Source organism: Mastigoproctus giganteus, chromosome 13, assembly GCF_048544385.1.
Source record: "Mastigoproctus giganteus isolate SK-2022 chromosome 13, ASM4854438v1, whole genome shotgun sequence".
NCBI lineage: Eukaryota > Metazoa > Arthropoda > Arachnida > Uropygi > Thelyphonidae > Mastigoproctus > Mastigoproctus giganteus.
Window position 1 is genome coordinate 133,724,847 of NC_143587.1, and position 16,459 is coordinate 133,741,305.

The window sequence follows — 16,459 nt, forward strand, 5'->3', positions numbered from 1 at the left end:
CTTTCCATGGCGCACTATAACCTTGCTGTTTTTGCGCCACAAAAATCAAACCAAACCAAACCAAACCGACGGAATTACTTGGCAAGTACAAGTCAATGCTAAAAAAAAGTCATGAGTTGGGGTTGAATTTGAAAGTGTCCGTAATTCTGCCCACACACGATAGTGGGGAGTATATGATGAGAGCCTTGTTGATCAGTTCGACCCTGGAGCCATTGTGCAAGGCTCAAGGGGTATAATTTTTCTCAGCCTGGTCTATGCTTGCTAACAGGGGAGACTGCTTCTACAGGGATGGGATACACTTAAATAGAAAGGATGCAAGAATATTTGCTGATGCTATCGAGGCAGAGTTAGGTAGGTTGGAAAACTGCTAGCTTGGGGGAATACACAGACTAATAGATTAACAGTAGCTGCTGGTAGAGGTGAAAGGAATTTTTGCACTGCTTCTATTGTAATGCAATTGAGCAGCAGCCTGGAAAGCAAGGCAATGAGGATTTCCAGGACTGTTGGGAGTCATAGTGGAACAAGTAAATACATGAGCTGTGTTAGGGTAACTAAGAGTAGAAACAGGTGCATGTATACTTGCATGAACACCAATACTAGAAGTATAGTTAATAAATTCAATAAGCTTGAAGTGCTATTCAAGACATCAAAGGCAGATATTCTTGGGATATCAGAGACATGGTGTCACATGTACATTAGCAGATCAGAATTGGAATATGGGGACTAAAATGTGTACAGAAAGGATAGACAGGACAGGACAGGAAGGGAGGAGGGATTATGCTGTTAGTTAAGAAACACATAAAATCTAAGGAAGTGCATCCAATTGATGTTGGTGGACAATGCAATGTTGAGTCTATTTGGTGTAACATAAGCACTGGGAAAGGAAAAATGAGAGTAGGTGTGTGTTATAGGCCTAATGAATCTGATGAGTATAGTGATCAGTTGTGCAGAGAAATAGAGTGGACCAGTAAATCAGAGTGTCTTATAATGGGAGATTTTAATTCCCCAGAGATTGATTGGAATTTGTGGGCTGGTCACTAACACACTAGCATGGCTTTTGTGAATTTATTGGATGATTGTTTTTCTACAGCAGCATGTTCAGGGGGCAACTAGAGGGAGTTGATTCTGATTATCAGTAGTGATTCTTCATGCATTAAGAATCTGCAGATAAAGGAACCACTAGGTGGCAGTGATAACAGTGTGCTGAAGTGGGATTTACTCAAAGAGGTAACTACCATCAGGAGTAAAGGGAAGGGTTTTGCTTTCCTAAACAGTTATGGTGGTCTGAGACCGTATTTAAATTCAATACGGTGGGACCAACCGATTATGTTACCCACAGCACATTAAAATGGGAAGCATTCAAAGAATTAATCTTGGCAGCTACTAGGCTTTTCATATGAACTAAGAAATATTGTTCAAGATTTAGGCCTAAATGATGTCAGATGAACTAATTAGACAGTGAGAGAGAAGAAAAATGCATGGGATACATATAAAATACCAGGCAACACAGAAGCCTATGATAGATATAAGCTGGTCTGTAACCAAGTCACAAAGGAGGTTAGGCAGGCGAAGGCAGAGTACGAGAAATCTTTGGTAAAGGATGAAAGAAAAACATCAAAGATTCTTTACTTATGTAAACTCTAGAAGGAAGGGGGATGAATCAGATTGGTCCACTTGATAGTGATCGATCAACTGTTGGTGATCCTGCTCAGGTAACTAACAAACTAAATGAATATTTTGCATCTACATTCACAGATGAGGAGTTATTCAGGAAGGGGAATGCCAGAGGTGCATTAAACTCTGGCAGTAAACTAGATAATCTTCTAATAACTGAGAGTAAAGTGGTGGAGAAATTGTTGAAGGTAAACATAAGAAAGGCACCTGGGGTGGATGGAATCTATCCAGTTATATTAAAGGAGACAGCAAGCAAACCCTTACCCATAATTATGAGAGCTTCCTTTGACTCAGGGAAGGTACCCATAGACTGGAAATGTGTAAATGTGACCCCAATCCACAAAGGAGGATCAAAGGGAGATACAGGTAATTACAACCTGTTAGTTTGACTTCTATTCCAGGGGAAAGTAATATAGGCATTGGTTAAAGAAACATTGCAGGATCATCTGGACAATACTTCAGTTATAGCTCAGATACAGCATTTTGTTAAGGGGAAGTTTTGTCTGACCAAATTGATTGAATATTATAATGTAGTCACAAAGGAATTGGATACAAAGAATAATTTTGATATCATATATTTGGATCTTAGAAAGCCTTTGATACTGTTGGACATGAAAGACTGCTGCACAAATTGGAGCAGTGTGGCATTGGAGGCAAATTGCTGCTATGGATAAAGGGATGGTTGAGGGAGAAGACAGAGTGGTAATCAATGGACACTGCTCTTCATGGAGTAATGTTATTAGTGGAGTCCCTCAAGGTTCAGTGTTGGGTCCATTGTTGTTTTCTGTATTTATAAATTATATTGATGATGGTGTATTGGGCTTAATGTCCAAGTTTGCAGACGATACGAAGGGTGGCAGGGTTGTTAATGACACTAATGATGGTATGCTGGTGCAACAGGATCTAGAAAAGTTGAGCAGCTGGGCTGAGAGGTGGCAAATGAAGTTTAACATTAACAAATGTAAAGTACTACATATGGGAAGCAGTAACCCCAGAGTAACGTATGAACTCTGTGGTACTACACTGACAGTGGTAGAGAATGAAAAGGACCTGAGGGTAATTGTGCAGGCAGATATGAAGTTTTCTGAGCAGTGCAGACGGTCTGCAAGAGTAGCTCATGATGTCTTGTCAATGATATACAGGATTTTTTCTAGCAGGCATAAGGAGGTGATTATCCCCTTGTATAAAGCAATGGCCAGGGAACACCTTGAGTACTGTATACAGGTCTGGAGGCCTCATTTTATGAAGGATGTAGAGCTATTGGAACGAGTAAAGAGAAGGGCAGCAAGATTAGTGAATGGAGCAAAGGGTTGCTCTTACGAAGAAAGGCTTAAGTTTTGCAAATTACAGTGTCTGTCGACTAGTCACCAGCGAGATTATCTGATTGAGGTGCATAAAGTCTTGAATGGTTTGAGCATGCACAATGCTGATGAGATTCTTCCTCTTGCTCAGAATAATCTCCTGAGAGGGCATAAATTCAAATTGAGGAAAGACAGTTGTGGGATAGATGTGCAGAAGTTTGCCTTTAGCCACCGGGTGGTTGATTGCTAGAACAAGCTTTCATCTATTGTTGTAGAAGTTGATAGCCTAAATAGATTCAAGCCAGAACTTGACAAATATTTTGAGCAAGTGAATGGGTGAAATAAGGGTTTTTTTTTTTTTGGCTGATCCTATATAATCTTGCTTTCTTGCATCATGTGCCTTTGCTAATGCTAATACTAACTGCTGGACATACTGGATCATAACAGAAGAGTGTTGCAAAATCTGATGCATTAATCGTGGAAGATTGCTGTAATAGCATCAAAGAACTAACTGCAGATCCTACACTAAATTAGTGTAGAATCTGTAGAGAAAATCCTCCATGAATGAGTTGTATATGAGTAAAATATCAGCTAGATTTGTTCCCAGGCTTCCAACCCCCTCAGCCAAAGGAGGAAAGGGCACAGGGTATATATGAAATGTTGTCGTGCCAGGAAAAGCAAGAAGAGTTTTTTCATCACTAGTCACCACTGATGAAACTTGTATTCATCAGTATGATCTCTGTACCTCAGTGCTACACTTTTCATAATTGCAATAAACATCATTGCCGAACAGATACCAAACACTATTGAGGCAGCACTGTTTGTAGATGACCCTATCATTTCGTGTCATGCAAAAAACATGAATACTGCTGAGAGACAATTACAAGTGTCAATAAATAAGATCAGTTCATGGACACAAACTAATGGATTTCAACCCTGTCCGCATAAAACGTTGTGCATCCATTTTCGCCGCCAACGTAAACTTCATCTGCAACTACAACTGAATGGACAACCAATAGCAGTTCATCCCAGAATATGGTTGTTAGGAATCACATTAGATCATAAACTTACCTTTTTAGAGCATATTAAAAAACTAAGAACATCCTGTCAACAAAAGCTAAATATCATCCGTGTTCTCTCAGCAACTGAGTGGGGAGCTGATCGAGTTACGATGTTGTGATTATACAGAGCCTTAATAAGATCAAAGCTTGACTATGGAGCACCAGTGTATAGCTCAGCAAAACCTAGAGTCTTTTGCTGGTTTGACCCTATCCAGCATAGTGCAATATGCATTGCCATAGGAGCATATCACACGTCTCCAATACACAGCCTATATGTTGAAGCACATTAGCCCCCTCTCTCAATCAGAAGACAACAACTTATATTACGCTATGCATCTAAAATTAGATCTATGCCTGAACACCCAAACTGGGCATTACTTTCCACCCACCAGCACAGCATGTTATACCAAAATTGCCCTTCTGCTAACCGACCATTAGGTATGCGAAAAAAATACCTTTCAGATGAACTTAATAATGTTCCAAATACACTTCCAATTTCCTGTGCTCCTTGGGACTTTACTTCACCTTCATGTGATTTATCCCTACATCAATGGAATAAATCTACATTACATAGTGGGCAGGAGCAGCAGTGCATAGCACATGCTTCTTGATTAGACTGGGGTTTGAGCTCGTGACCACCAAATATGGAGGATGCGGAAAGGTCAGCGAATGACCACTGCATATTCCTGGAGAAATATGGCCTTAGTTGCTAATGCTCCTAAAAACAACATAACAACAACAGCTATATTACATAAAGAAAATTTCTTACAACTGTGTAATGCAGTAGTGGATCAGTTCCCCAACTTTGTTGTAGTGCGGATGGACAAAGAATGAGGTCCACATTGGAATTGCTGAAGTTTTTCCAAACATCACATTGGCCTATGAATTGCATATGAGTTTAGTATATTTTCTGCTGAACTAATGGCTATTCAGATTGCACTGAATAGCCTCTTTAAGTGCACTTCAAGCCCTGAAAAACCCCATGAATATCACCCACTCAGTCTTAAAGGAAGTAACCTCTTCTTTGCCTACTTTATTTGAACTTGGGAAAAGCATACACCTGTGCTGGGTCCCTGGACATATGGGAATTCCAGGAAATGAATTAGCTAACAATGCTGCAAAATCGGCCATCTTACCACCCAATGACAGTTGGAAAGTACCATATCAAGACTACAAATCAATATTCCAGATAAAATGCATGTACCAGTGGCAATTTTCATGAAAAAATCAATATAACAATAAACTTCGGAGTATCAAGCCAAAATTTGAGTGATGGCTTTCAAGCTTCAACTCAATTCGACAACAGGAGGTAATATTAGCACGCTTATGAATAGGTCACACAAATATCACTCATAGTTATCTATTAAGAGGGGAGATTACCCCCCCCCCCGAGTGTCATCACTGCAACACAGTGCTTTCAGTAAAACATATCCTTGTTGAATGTCTAAAATATACAAGAGAATGCCAGAATTTTTTCGCTCCAGCCACAACAGAAGACCCTCTTAAACCTATTTAACTTTTAGGCAATAAAGCAAATGTCCCAAGCATTTTTACCTTTCTAAAAATGATTAATGTATACCACGGCCTTTAACTAGTTAAAAACTAACTTGCTGGTACTATTTTTTGCAATTATCTCTATCTGACAGTAAATAAAATTAATACTTACCATATGTGGCGCACTATGGCCATAGTTGCCGATGTGTCTAATAAATCCCTAAACCAACAATAACAACAACCTGAAACTAAACAAATGTCAAAACAATCGAAGTGGGCAGAATCAGCTTCCCCCCCCCCCCAGGCAAAGATGAAATAGTGCTGGCAAGGTGATGCTGTCAGTTTTTTGGGATCAGCATGGTGTAATACTAATAGATTACCTTCAAAAGGGCTGTACTGTGATGGCAAAGTGTTATTTTAATTTCATCATAAAGCTACTTGCTGCTATAAACGAAAAAAGATGGGCAAGCTGTCTAAAGGTGTGCGCCATCTCCACAATAATGTCTCTGCTCATTCCTTGCATGCTTCAGTGAGGTGCACCAACAAGTGTGGGATTGAAATATTACCACATCTGCTTATTCCCTCAACCTTGGACCCTCAGATTTCTTCCACTTTCCTGCTCTCAGGTCCTTTCTTTATGGATATACTTTAATTTTTACATGAAGTATCTGGTAGTATCAGCAAAATTTCTCTTATCAAATGTACATGACTTGATAAGAGGAATTTTGCCGATGCAACTAGATACTTACAAATATAAATGAATTTTTAATATTTCATTTGTATTTTCCCAATAAACAAGAATTAAGGAGAATTCAATTTTTGGCTACTAAAGCCCATGTATTAGTAGATACATATACATGGGCTTTAAAAGTGATGTAGTTGCGAACTGTGGTTGACACAGATGAAATAAATAGAAATTGCAGCAATGGGTGTAATTTTAATTTCTTCACATTAATTAATTTATTTTGCACAATGTATTTCACTTAGTTTCTATTGACACATACACACTCTCTATAGTAATTTCAGTGTATGCCATTGCACTATCCTTTATTTGAAACAGAAGTCAGTATTTTGTTTTTATCACAGACTTCAGAGAAAACTTATTACATAGCTATTATTTTAATTATTCTTTTTTATATGAGCTAAATTTGAATATACAATACTTGAATTTCAAACATTTTCATAAAGCAGATAATTTTGAATCATTAATAGCCAGCTGCTACTGGTAGTGGTGTTCAGCTTATCAGAAGTTATCTGAATGGTGTAAGAGTTCCTGATATATTAAATTTTGAAACTCTGGTTGTAAAAGTGATAGGAGTTATCACCTCCATAGTTGGTGGACTTGCTGTAGGAATGGTGAGTATTTTTTTTAAAGTAAGCATTAAACATATACACTATATTTCAAAAATTAACAGGGTAGCTGCATGTTCCAAACAATATTTTATTGTTACGATATTTAACCTGGCTGTGGCTGGGCTAATAGATGTCCCTCACTCAGCAAAATATCTATCGTGCATTAAATGCTGGTTCAAGATTAGTCATTGAAGTGCTATCTAGATTCTTAATTATGCATACAGACTTACTTTTTCAATTTTGGAAGTGACATTGTTTTCTTGGAATTATATATGAAAAAGATTTAACAGACCAGGAACCACCATCCATTTTAAAATTTTTGCTTTCAGCTTTGTGAAAAAAAAAAGCAGGTGTTGTTGTGTATTAGTTGTTGTTTCAAGATTAGTGGCTGCAGTACTTAATTTATTAGAACTACACTTGAATTAATGGATTGGTAATGCTTTAAAATTTTTGGAAGTGTTGGATTATTGTGTCCTTGGAATTCGCGTGAAAAGAACAGGTGACGAACTAGATATTAATTATGCATTTTGTATTTTTTTTCCAGCACAATTTGTGTTTTTTCTACAGTTTAGATACTGTTAATTTTATGTATATATTATTATATAAAATAGTTTATCGAATTGATTATTTATTTGAAAAAAAATTGAAAATTTGAAAACAGTGACATTTTCAGGTATAGTATATGGGTGCATATTGGAGAATAGTGAGAAATAGAAAGCGTGTATATTTTCTATTTATATTGCACATACATACACACCAGAAAAAAAAATTAAGTCTCTTGTGCTATTTAGGGCATATAAAAGATTGAATACATGTATCTTCTATAATTATTTGTTTACAGCTTACTGAAATTAGGGTATAATGTTAACCCATTTTCTCTATTTGCAGATATATCGAGTGTGACTGAAGAAGATAGGATTTCCACCACAAAAGATGGGGGTGCAGAAAAGGTGTTAGTGAGTAGCAGAAAAGGCGGTAGTGAGTAGCTTGTTGTTTGGTTTTTAGGAGCATTAGCAACTAAGGCCATATTGCTCCTGGTATATGCGGTGGTCATTCCCTGACCTTTCCGCATCCTCCGTATTTGGTGGTGATGGGCTCGAACCCCGGTCTAATCAAGAAGTGTGTGCTACGCACTGTTACTCCTTCCCACCTGGCTACGGAGGCGCCAGTGAGTAGCAAAAAAGAGTAATATCATTCTGTAGGTCTAAGAACATCCTGTTAAAGAAGTAACTGAATTTGTTGGTGTTTTGGAGAGAACAGTAGTAAGTTTTTAAAGAATGGTATGAAATCAATCAGTACTCAGCGACAGAAAGTCTATGCTAAATGAATGTGATTAGTAACCAGTATTATGTCTTTAAAAAAAATATATTGAAGACAAGAACTGCTGCAAACAGTTCTTGTCTTCCAAGGACCTCATCAGCCAATTTCTAAAAGAACATTGTGAGGAGAATTGCATAACATGAATATCTGGACCAGGCTTCTATGAAAAAGACCAGTGTTAACAGCTGCTCATAAAAAAAAAACCAGGCTAATGTTTGGCTAAAATATATGAAAACTGGACTGTTGATAGTTGGAAAGCTGTGATGTGGTCCGACAAATCCAGATTTTGCCTGTACTCAAATTATGCTAGACAAAGAATTCTAATTTCAATGATGTCCATTTCCACTTGCAGTCTGCCAAACCCCAAGTACTTTTTCTGACAGAATCTCAGTTATCGGTTGATTTAACTACTGCTCATCTCAGTTGCCCAAATTATTCGCTGTATGATTCCTTTTGCCTCAAAGGTGGTTCTTGTGCATATGTCTGTTCCGATATTCCCTGTCAGAGACTTGGTAATTTGGAATCTCTTTTCAATCTTCTCTGGCTTAAAATCTCTCTACCTCATTGTGTCAAATTCATCTGTTGTCTCTATCATTCTCCCAACTCCGCTAATCATTTGGAGCTTTTTGACTTCCTCTCTTTGCAACTTGACTTTCTCCAGTCCAACTTTCCTAACAGTGAAATAATTTTCCTTGGCGATTTTAATGTTCACAACTCCAGCTGGCTTCCGTTTTCTAGTCACACCGACCCAGCTGGTCCAGATGCTGAGGCTTTTGCAATTACTAATGGCCTTGCACAGATTGTTCATTTACCTACAAGAATATGAACAATCCTAACCATCCAGCCAACACACTTGATCTTTTTCTTACAAACAACCCTTCTAAGTACATGGTCAAAGTGAGTGGTCCTTTAGGCGCCTCAGATCACAACTTGGTGATTGTCTCTTCTCCAATGGAGCCTTTATCTCATGGCTATTCCCAACCTCGTATTGTTTGGCATTACAAGAATGCAAAATGGGATGACCTGCAAGATTTCTTTTCTTCTTTTCCTTTGTTGGATTCCTGTTTCAAAACTTCTGATGTCAACGTTTGCTCAGATCGTGTCAGGTGAAATTATTTTGTGTGAAAAGAATGGAATCCTTTATTCCACAATCCACTTTAAAATCTCGTCCTTTATCAAAACCTTGGTTTTCAAATAAATGTGCTAAGGCTGTTCAAGAGAAGAACGTTGCATATCGTAATCAACTTGTTTCCAATAGTTCAGATTCATTTTCTGCCTACATCAAAGCTCGCAACAATTGTAAAGCAGTTATTAATCAGTCCAAACTAGATTTCGAACAGGCTAATAGTAGAAAACTTGCTTCTTGCCTTAATTCTAGCTGAACATTCTGGTCTCTTGCCAAATTTATTGGCCGCAACTTTTGCTCATCTCTGCTCCCACCTCTGTCAAAACCAGATGGTTCTGTTGTCACTTCAGCCAAGCATAAAGCTGACCTGCTAGCATCCCATATTTCTTCCAACTCATGTATTAATTATCTTGGTAAAACACCTCCCACCATTCCCAACACGCTCCGTTCATTGCCTTCAGTGGTCTTCCGTCAAAAGAATGTCAAAGGATTTTTACGAATCTTGATGCTAAGAAAGCTCCAGATCCTGATGTTATTTCCTCACTTGTTCTCAAAACCTGTGCTCCTGAACTTACTCCTGTTCTTTGCCACCTTTTTTTCACTCTCTTATTGCAAAGGTTTTTTTCTTTCTGCTTGGAAGTTTGCTCGTATCCAGCCAGTTCCTAAAAAAGGGTGAGAAATCCCTCACCAGCCAACATCCATTTATTGTTCAACTTTAAACTCACAGAACCAACTTTTCATCTTCTTTGCTTATTCATTCAACTGCTGTTTTCTGAAACAACCTTCCTTTGTATTTCCTGAAAATTACAGTCTGCCGAAGTTCAAGTCTAATGTCGACAAATATTTTCTTTCGTCTTCTCAACTTCCAAACCAAGCACTGTAATAAGTACTATAGGTTCTAATACCTCTCGTTTTTGGGGCTTTGATAAAAAAAAGTCTCACAGTATCGTGAAAGCTGAAAGTTTGACTAAATTGTGCACATATCTGATCTGATCTGAAAATGAAATTTAAACCAAAAACAGTTTAAATGGAAAATGCTGGCAGTGCGCAAAATTATGTTATACCCTATACATTACAATGTGCTGCCACTTTGTTATGTACACCTACCTACCTAGTACCGTATTGAGCCTCCTTTTGCCATCAAAATAGCTCAAATTTGTCTAGGTATGTATTGAACAAGATGCTGAAAATGTGCAGGATTGGAGTACCATGCAGGCATTAGTGTGTCACGCAGTTCCTTGAGATTCAACGGAGGTGTAGACCATCGAATCTCCTGCAGTGAACATCCCTTTCCGGCTCATCCCAAAGATGTTCAGCAGGATTGAGATCTGTGGACTGAGTGGGCCACTGCAACAAAGAAAAGTCATTGTCATGTTCCTGGAACCATTCCATAGTGATTCCGGCCTTGTGCACTGCCGCATTATCCTACTGGAAGTAACCATCTGACTGAAGTGGCAGCACAGTGGATGCACTTGGTCAGCAACAATGTTTAGGTACAATGTGGCATTCAGATGTGAATCTATGGGTATTAATGGAACCAACGTGTGCCAAGAAAACATTCCCCACACCATAACACTGCTCCCACCAACTTGCACAGTAGTCATCAGACATGACAGGTCCACAGAGTCATGTTGTTTTCACCAAATTCTGAGCCTTCCATCAACATGATGTACCAGGAACTTCGACTTGTCACACCAAGCAACTGTTTTCCAATCCTTGATAGTCCAGTGCTGATGTTGCTGTGCCCACAGGAGGCATTCTCTCTTGTTCTTCATTGATAACAAAGGTACACGATGTGGCCGTCGGCTATTGTAGCCCATTCGCGACAAAGTGCGACTAGTGATCCATTGTGATATTTTGTTCTGTGCACCAAGGTTGTATGTGATGTGTGATATTGTTGCCCGTCTGTTTGTTTGCACAATCCTAGCCATCCTCCTCTGACCTCTCTCTCATCAACAAGCTATTTTCTTCCACAGGAGTGCCATTGAGAGGATGTTTTTTGTTTGTTGCACCATTCTCGATACACTCTTGAAACTGTGATGCGTGAAAAGTTCAGGAGAACTGCCATTTCAGATATACTTTGTCCAGCACGTCTTGCACCTACTACCATGCCACATTCGAAGTCCGTTAATCACTCCTTTTCCCCATTCTTGCTATGGTTTGTACTCTTAACTGATACTAAAAAGGTTGTTCTGCTGCATTTATATCCACAACTGTGGTCATGTGACTTGTAACATTGTGGGACAAACTATTTGTGTGCACAGCAGGGATGTACCTAATAAAGTGGCAGCACAGTGTATATAGTAATGTAACTTTGATCTTACATAAGACTTGGTAAATGTGCCAGAACAGTTCATTCTAAATAAGTAGAAACGTTGCAACTGCATGGACATTTTATGTCAGTTTCATTGAGTCACAGAGAGAGAGAGAGAGAGAGAGAGAGAGAGAGAGAGATTATGTATTTGAAGGTGAATTTATGTAATGTGTCTTATGAATTAATGTAATGAACATGCAGCTGAAACATTATCTAATCACTTCTGCTTAGTTTACCCAAGAAGCGATTTGTTTACTTAGTTTTACAGAAACCGATCAGAGAACAAGAATTTTAAAGCATTATTCTTGTAGTGGTTTTTTGATTGAGAAGTTGTAGAAATCAATATCGCTATTAGCCATATGCAAGGATGACTTACATTTTTTTTGCACCAGCCAAAAAAAAAACAAAAAAAAACCCTAGATAAATAAATGAAATAAATGTGTTCTTTCCCTCAAATAGGCACAGATCCAGCTGACCATTGAATGTCTCTAAGCTATAAGCCTGAACTACCCACAGAAATAACTTATTCTAGCTACCAAGTGTTAATTGGAATAAGAAACTTATTCCTTATTCCAGTTAACACTTGCTGGCTAAAATAAAACTTCTACAATAGATTTAAATGTATACAAATGGAATATTAAGCATTTAAGCAGTGTAGAGGAAAATCTCTCTTTAATTTTATAAAATGATTAGCGATAATTCTCAGATATTTTGTGATATTTCTTGTACTACTCCTTCAGTAATTGTATTGCTATCCATACAACTCTGTCCACTTCACAAATTCTGTATATGAGTAGAAGTTTTGGAAAGACAGCAGTAGAAGTACACAAAGTTTTTTTGTGGTACTTTCTGTACCACTGGAGAAATAGTAGAGGACATACTACAAAATATCTGAGAATTATCTATTCTGAAACATTATCTAATCCCTTTAAGAAATTAGACAGATTTTACACTATGCAGGGTGATTTGCTTAATTTTTCCTTTGTATCTGTTTTGTTTTACCTATGCATTAGAACTAAAAGAACATCTTGGGTTTAAGTGTGCGTGTGTACACACACACACATATTGTCCTATTACACAACATACTGAAAAGTTTGGAGACTGACTTTGTACTTTGCAGCATTGTAGAAAGTTGCAACTTGCCACAGGTGTGTTTAGTTGTTCATCTAGTTACTGTAATCCATGAATCGCCCATTTATCTGGTCAGTCTGAATTAGTGTGCATTGAATATAAGGTGTTTTTTGTGTTTTTAATTTCATTTTAAAATGAGCGATTTTACCGAGCACCAAAAAATTTGTTTCAAAGTGTGACAAACTCATGAAATGTTAAAAACTGCTTTTGGGGTAGAGGCTGTGTGTCATTTGAGGACTTTTTTGGTAGTCCGCAGAGTTTAAAGTTTTCACAATTTGATTAGGAGTGATTAACATTTAACTATCAGTGGAGTTACTATTGAATTGGTATTTCTTATGGTACATTTAACCCCAGGGGCTCACATCTGGTGAGTATGGGCTTGGCAAACCCAGTGTCCTGAGCTGGATATCATCATTCTTCCCTTTCTCCTTCTTGGTGATTCCTTTCTACTTCTCTCTCTCTCTCTCTCTCTCTCTCTCTCTCTCTCTCTCTCTCTCTTCTCTCTCTCTCTCTCTCTCTCTCTCTCTCTCAGGGTAACTCGGGGATTTTTTTTTTTGTTTTTTTTTGGCTGGTGCAGCATAAGCCTCAGGCTTCCTTTCACCATATGGCTATAATAATAATAATAATAATAATGTCAATCAATTTTAACAGAAGATTTGGGAATATTATGTGTTTCTACTAAGGTTGTCTCTCACATGGCTGATGACCACAGAGTATCGAGTTATTGCATGTCAGGATCTTTATTAATGTTCTACTGACCCACACTTTGTTTCTTTCATTGTTACTGGTGATGAATTATGGCTATGACCCAAAAACAAAGGTTCAGCTATCTCAACAGAAGACTCCAACTGCTTCTAGTCCCAGAAAAGAAAGGCAGTCTCAGTGTTACTGGTGATGAATTATGGCTATGACCCAAAAACAAAGGTTCAGCTATCTCAACAGAAGACTCCAACTGCTTCTAGTCCCAGAAAAGAAAGGCAGTCTCAGTCAAATATGAATATCATGTTTATCGCATTTTTTTGAGTTACAGGGTATTCATTATGAATTTGACCTACATGATTAAATAATTTGATACTATGAACCAGAGCTATAATGCTCAATACGTTCTACATTGATATCAATATTTGTAAAAGAATACGGAAGTGTACTACATATTATATTGAGGTAAACTTTTCTTATTCTTTTACAAATGGTTAAATAATGAGGAATACCACAAAACAGTTCTATGACACTTTTATGATATTGTGTAGAGAAAATGGCCAGACAAATGGGTTTGGGGAATTAGCACTTGCATCTTAACAATGCTATTGCATACTTTCCACATTCAAGGATTTCTTGTGAATCACTCCATCAACATTATGCCTCCTTAGGTTTGTAATCTGAACAAGTGGAAGAATCCCATCAGAATTCAGCGTGGTCAAACCCATTCAAGGCCTTAACACCTCAATCAGATCACCGCGCAGGTGCCTAGTATCCAGCCATTGCAATTTTCAGACTGTATTTCGAACAAATGGGGGGGGGGTGAAGTGGAGTGGGTTTTTTTTTTGGCTGATGCTGCATAAGAGTGCTTTCTTGCATCATATGCCTCTACTAATGCTAATAGTCCCTCATTCTTCATATTCATTGGCTTTAGCTCCTGTAAACCTCTTATGGCCATGAAGAGCAATAAAGATTATCTCTCTCCCCCTTTTTTTTTTTTTGTTTACCGAGCTTTAAGCCCACCCCCACCCCAAAAGGTCATTGATTTGCAATAACTGAAGAAATTATTCAAAATTTGTCACAAGAAGGAACTATTAGCAGTCCCTAAAGAAGCCTACCAGGAATGCTTCCTGAAGTGTTGTAATCAGTGATACAAAGAGACTACTTTGAAAGAAATCCATCTGAATAGTTGGTAAGCTTCATTATTTCTCAAATATTAGTTCAGTACTTGAAATTTTTAATTACACCTGTTATATAATGTAAGGTTCAGAATATACTAAAAATGTATTAAATTCTATTAGTTTCTTGTGCTGTTTCATGAGTTCATAGAACTTTTCCAAAAATGGTGCCCAATTTTTTTGTTTAGAATGAAAGTGTTTATGTGGACATATATATATTTTTTTTTATTTTTTTCAGGAAGGGCCAATGCTTCATTGTGGTGCTATAGTTGCTGCCTGTGTGTCTCAGCTGAAGTTTACTTTGTGTCAAAAAGAATTTAGAGTACATAATGACTTTTTTTACTTTTTATTGCTGTTATTTTGCTTTTCAAGAAGTATTAATGTGGTATTTTAATTATACAGGGTGAATCAAAAATATTTATTGGATGATTGTTTTTTTGCAGCAGCATGTTCGAGAGGCAACCAGAGAAAGTAATGCTCTTGATCTGGTTATCAGCAGTAATCACTCATGTATTAGGAATTTGCAGATAAAAGAACCACAAGGTGGCAGTGATCACAGTGTACTGACGTGGGATGTACTTAAAAATTTAATTACCATCAGCGGTAAAGGAAAGGGTTTTTGCTTCCATAAAGGCGAGTACAGTGGTCTCAGACAGTTTTTAAATTCTGTACAGTGGGATCAACTGACGATGTTACCAACAGTAAATTCTAAGTGGGAAGCATTCAAGGAATTAATTGTGGAAGCTACTAAAAGTTTCATACCTATTAAGAAATATTGTTCAAGGTTTAGGCCTAAATGGTTGTCAAATGAACTAATGAGACTCGTAACAGAGAAGAAAAATGCATGGGCTGCATATAAATTATCAAGCGACTCAGAAGCCTATGGCAGATATAAGTTAATCTGTAATCAGGTCGCAAAAGAGGTTCGGCAGGCGAAGGCAGATTACGAGAAATCCTTGGCAAAAGATGCTAAGAAAAACAGCAAGGATTTCTTTACTTATATAAACTCTAAAAGGAAGGGGATGAATTTGATTGGTCCACTTGACATCGATGGTTCGACTGTTGATGATCCTGCTCAGATAGCAAACAAACTGAATGAGTATTTTGCATCTACATTCACACGTGAGGAATTATTAAGGTTTGAAAATGACAGAAGGTTATCAAATTGTAGCAGGATACTTAATGATTTTGTAATAGCTGAAAGCAAAGTGGAGGAGAAATTGTTGAAGTTAAACATAAGAAAAGCACCTGGGGTGGATGGGATCTATCCAGTTATATTAGCTCCCATAATTATGAGAGCGTCCTTGGACTCAGGGAAGGTTCCCACAGACTGGAGATGTGCAAATGTACCCTTCATGTCACCCTTCGATCCCCCAATTCACAAAGGTGACATGAGTAATTACAGACCAATTAGTTTAACTTCTGTTCCTGGTAAAATAATGGAGTCACTGGTTAAAGATGCATTGCAGGATCATCTAGACAAGACTGCAGCAATAATTCAGACACAGCATGGGTTTGTTAAGGGAAAGTCTTGTCTGACAAATTTGATAGGATATTATGATGTGGTTACAAAGAAACTGGATGCAAAGAATAATTTTGATATCATATATTTGGATTTCAGGAAAGCTTTTGACACTGTTGCGCATGGAAGACTATTGTAAATAAATAAAAAATAAATTTTCTGTTTATACTCCGGCACGACAACCAAGTCAGTAGAGTTTACAATAAATCGTCAATACAAATATTTATCGTATTTAGTAGTCACGGGCTTGAACCCCGGTCCACTCAAGGAACGCGTGCTATGCACT

At 37.8% G+C, this 16,459-nt stretch overlaps 1 protein-coding gene across 1 annotated transcript in view; it reads left to right on the forward strand.

Annotated features, from left to right (window-relative positions):
• LOC150076454 (H(+)/Cl(-) exchange transporter 7-like) overlaps window positions 1-16,459 on the forward strand; it is a 474,124-nt gene that overhangs the window by 140,411 nt on the left and 317,254 nt on the right. Inside the window, exons 6-7 of the mRNA XM_090387363.1 lie at window positions 6,743-6,886; window positions 14,890-14,973. Of these exons, the coding sequence (XP_090243489.1) occupies window positions 6,743-6,886; window positions 14,890-14,973 (228 nt within the window). The remainder of the gene's footprint in view (window positions 1-6,742; window positions 6,887-14,889; window positions 14,974-16,459) is intronic.